Consider the following 4,359-nt stretch of genomic DNA (forward strand, 5'->3'; position numbering starts at 1 on the left):
GCCGGCCATGGGAGATGAAAGGCTGGGACATGGCTAACTTCCAGGAACCGCCGCAGCTGAGAGATGCTGAGCACCTGCCCCCGAAGGTTCTGTTTGCAAGAGAGAGGCCCCGCAGCAAGAAGGTAAGGACGCCAGCTGTCCCACGAGGCCATCAAAGGAACCGCTCACCCCCTACCTGGCACGTGGGCCAGTGACACGGTCGCCATGGTGATTTAATGACGGACCGTCAGTACTAATTCTAGAACTTCCCTCCCTAACCGCCCTCAGGACCAGACCCTGAACCGCCTCTCCTGGATCACCCCAGCACCCTTTGCCTTCTCCCAGATCTCCCCGCGACTCTCCGTGCACTCTTCGTTTGAGTTTGAGCGTTTGAGCATCACCACTCTCTGAGTGGACCCAGCAGCAGCCTCGACCTCCTCTCTAGCCACCTCGAGGTAGGCAGGCAGCCCCGCCTCCCCCAGCTGGGGGCGGGGCCCCTCCAGGTGCCTGACCGGGGTCTCCCCCAAGGTCCACAGGCATCAGCTTCCAGGTCATCAGGGCTGGTGGTGTCCGGCAGGGCTCCCAGCAACCGACATGAAGAAAATGGAAGCACTAGCAGGAGGCAGGGGGCGTGCTCCATCTCTTGCCCCGGGGAAAGCCCACTCAACAGGGCCTGATACCCACGAAAAGCCTCCTGGTATCCCGCACACACGTGCATTTCTATCCACACTCGTGTCCCCCAGCAGGACTCTGCTCCTTGAGGGCCGGGTAGAGCTCCAGAGAGGCCTGCGGAGACGGGGGACGATACTTTTTCCTGTTCGAGGATCTGCTTGTGGTGGCCAAAACCACATGTATCAACAGGTGGAAGGTTAAAAGTAAAACAAAATTGAGTGACATGTGGATAGCAAGCTGCTGTGTGAAGGAAGTGGGAGGAGGCAACACCGATGCCTCTCGATCATTTGTCCTGGGCTGGCCCACAGTCAACTTTGTGGCCACTCTCAGTTCCCCAGAACAGAAGGACAAATGGCTCTTTCTCCTTCAGAGGTACATCAGTCTAGAGAAAGAGAAGGACCATCCGAAGACCATTCCCCTCAGAATTTTCACCAAAGACATTGGGAATGGTGCCTATTACAAAACCATCAGAATAAGGAATTCAGATACAGCAAGTGACGTTATCAACATGTCACTACCAATGCTCAGGATAACTGGCTCTGAGAGAGATTACCAGTTATGGATCAATTCTGGCAAGGAAAAGGCATCGTGTCCACTGATTGGGCACGAATGTCCTTACGCTATTAAAATGAGCCATCTTCGAGACACTGCACTCCCCATGCAAGGTTCGGAGGACACCAGCAGCCCTCTCAACCTGCAAGAGCTCTGCCTCATGGAACAGCTGCCCCGGGAGATGCGGTGCCAGTTCACCCTGAAGCCCAGATGCCTGGCTGTGTCCCAGCAGCTAAGGGACTCAGGTCAGAAGACCTTTCAAAGGAGAAGGTCTACCAGCAAGAGGCTCTTTGGGCGGGGCTCTAGCGCTCACCTGGATAGGTTGCCCACGTCACCAATCTCTCCTTTGCCAGGACAGCTGTTTGGAGTGTCTCTGCCAAATCTCTGCAGGCAGGACAATCTGCCCAAACCTGTCTGGGATATGCTTTTTCGAGTTCATCAGGAAGGACCCCTCACCAAAGGAATATTTAGGCAGTCAGCCAGCATGAAATCTTGCAGAGAGCTGAAACAAAAACTAGATTCTGGAGTCGAAGTCCACCTAGACCATGAGTGTATTTTTGTCATAGCATCTGTTTTTAAAGATTTCCTAAAACATATTCCTGGAAGTGTTTTGTCATCAGATCTCTTTGATCACTGGGTCTCTGTCATGGATCGAGACAATGATGAACAGAAAATAAATGAAATTCAAAGACTGTTAGACCAGCTGCCGAGAGCCAATGTTGGTCTCTTACGGTACCTTTTTGCAGTATTACACAACATCGAACACCACTCCTCATTCAATCAGATGAATGCATTTAATTTAGCAGTGTGTATTGCTCCAAGCATGCTTTGGCCTCCAATGTCCTTCAGCTTAGAACTAGAAAATGAATTTATAAAAAAGAATAACCTGCTTATTCAATTTATGATTAAAAATTGCTGTAGGATATTTGGAGAGGAAATCACGTCCCTCTTTGGAGAATCTTCAGTGAGGCATGATACTACAGAGAGAGCCTCCGACACCCCTGGTGCAGAGAAGACTGCCATTCCCGAGAGCGGGGAGAGTGTGCTGAGTGAGCATCATGATGCTTCATGCAGTGACCTGGTGGAGAACCTTGGTGAGAGGGGCAGAAGCACCAGCTGTGACTTAACCTTTCAAGACAATCACCTTGACCAAACTGATGTGGAAGATCTTTTAAGCCTGAGTGACATTGTCTTGGACTTTTCTGAAGAAGACTGACATTCAAAAGCAATGTCTCCTTGAATCCACACTGGTGGCCATTTCTGTGGTATCTTGCAGCCACATGCCCCCACATGATTCCCCCAAGAATCAGCCCCTTAACGCTGACACATCTGGACAATCTCCACCACAAACAACAGAGGCACTGCAGAGCTCCAGCAGGCACCAGTGCTGCACAGAGCACAACAATGAGGACCAGCCCAGTCAAACTGTAGTATACCAGGATGATATCTGCAAAGAACCAAACTAAAACTCCCTGAAGGCCTGGTCACTTGCATGGAGAGAGAAATTATCTGTATTGTGGAAAAGAAGACATTCTGAAGTGTCAGTTACAAATGCATCTGAAACTCCACAGCCCAGAACACAATGGCAGACACATCTGACCAAGTTCAAAAACTGGTCCCTTAGAAAGAAAGAGAGGGAAGTAAGAGCATATAAAAGGAAAAGACCTTAAGTAGAAAAGCCACAGAATTGCCTCTCCATGCTTCTGGTGTTCCAGAAGCCAACTCACTGAAGGCTAATCAGAAAGACATCTGCCTAAGGGCAAAGCAAGAACATAGAGCAGAGCAGGCAGCCTGGTCAGAGGAGACCTGAAGGTGTGGGGAATAGTAGAAGGCCTGGTCACTGCAGAGGGAAGGTATGGGATGTGAGCAGAAGGACTGGTTGGAGGAGATGGAAGGTGTTGGAGGGCAGCAGAATGCCTGGTTGGAGGAGACAAAAAGTGTGAGAGTCAAGAAGGAGGCTTGGTGAGAAGACACAGAAAGTGTGGGAGGAGAGCAGAAGGCCTGGTGAAGGCAGACAAAAAGAGCGGGAGAAAACTAAAAGGCTAGGTTATGGCAGAATTAGTGAAAGCCTAGCTGAAGGCCAGGTTGGAGGAGGTGAATAGTGTGGCAGTTGAGCAGGGGGTTCATTAGACTGAGATAGAAGGTGTGGGAGGCAAGCAGAAGTACCAGTAGGAGGAGATGGAAATTGTCTGAGGCCGCCTAAAGGCCTGGTTAGAAGAAATAGAAAGTGTGGCAATAAAGCAGGAGGCTCAGTCAGAAGATATAGAAGGTGTGGATGAGGGCAGAAGACTATGTCAGAGGACAAGAATGCTGTCAGATCCAAGCAGGAGGCCAGATCAGAGGATAAGGAAGGTGATGGAGTCCAGGAGACAACCTGGTTGGAAGAGACAGAAACTGTGGGAGTCAAGTAAGAGTCTCATTAGGAGGAGTCAGAATGTATCAGAGGTGAGAAGAAGAACAGTTTGGAGGAGGCAGAAGGTGTGGGAGGTGAACAGAACACCAACCACATCTCAGCAGATGGAAGGTGTGGGAGGTGAGCAGAAGAACAGTTAGGTGCAGAAAGAAATTGTGGGAAGAGAACAAAAGACAAGGTCATAGCAGACGGAAAGTGTCAGAGGCCAGCAGAGGAACTAGGTGGCAGAAAAGGAAGGTGTCAGAGCCCAGCCAAAGACCAGGTCAGGGCACAGTGAAGAAATGGGAGACCAGCAGAAGCCCTAGTAATATGGAAGGTACTGGAGGCCAGCAGAAGGCCTTGTTGGAGAAGAAGGAAAGTGTCTGAGTAAAAGATGAGCTCAATGAGAGCATACAGATAGTTTGGGAGGCAAGCAACAAACCAGGTGAGAGGACACAGAAGGTGTTGGAGGCCAGCATTTGGCCTGGTTGAAAGAGACAGAAAGTGTGAGAGTCAATCAGACATCTTGGTGAGAGAACACAGCAGCTTTGGGAGGGGACCAAAGGTTTAGCTGGGGCAGGCAGAAAGTGTGGGATGGAAGCAGAGGGTTCTGTTGCAGAGATGTGGTATGAAATGTGAACACAAGGCCTAGTCAAAGGGCAGGAATGGTGTTAGAGTCATGAAAGAGGCAAGATCAGCAGATACAGAAGGTGTTAGAAGTCGGCCAACTGCCCAGTTGGAGGAGACACAGTATGGGAATCCTG

The 4,359-nt window shown here is 50.3% G+C and overlaps 1 protein-coding gene across 1 annotated transcript; it reads left to right on the forward strand.

Moving 5' to 3' along the window:
• The first annotated feature begins 573 nt into the window (after positions 1–573).
• Positions 574–2,419, forward strand: LOC114507326 (rho GTPase-activating protein 20-like). Its single transcript, XM_036010274.1, is given in 2 exon segments — positions 574–777; positions 779–2,419. Coding segments are annotated over 2 exon segments (1,845 nt in total).
• The last annotated feature ends 1,940 nt before the right edge of the window (positions 2,420–4,359 follow it).

Source organism: Phyllostomus discolor, chromosome 10 (assembly GCF_004126475.2).
Source record: "Phyllostomus discolor isolate MPI-MPIP mPhyDis1 chromosome 10, mPhyDis1.pri.v3, whole genome shotgun sequence".
Lineage (NCBI taxonomy): Eukaryota > Metazoa > Chordata > Mammalia > Chiroptera > Phyllostomidae > Phyllostomus > Phyllostomus discolor.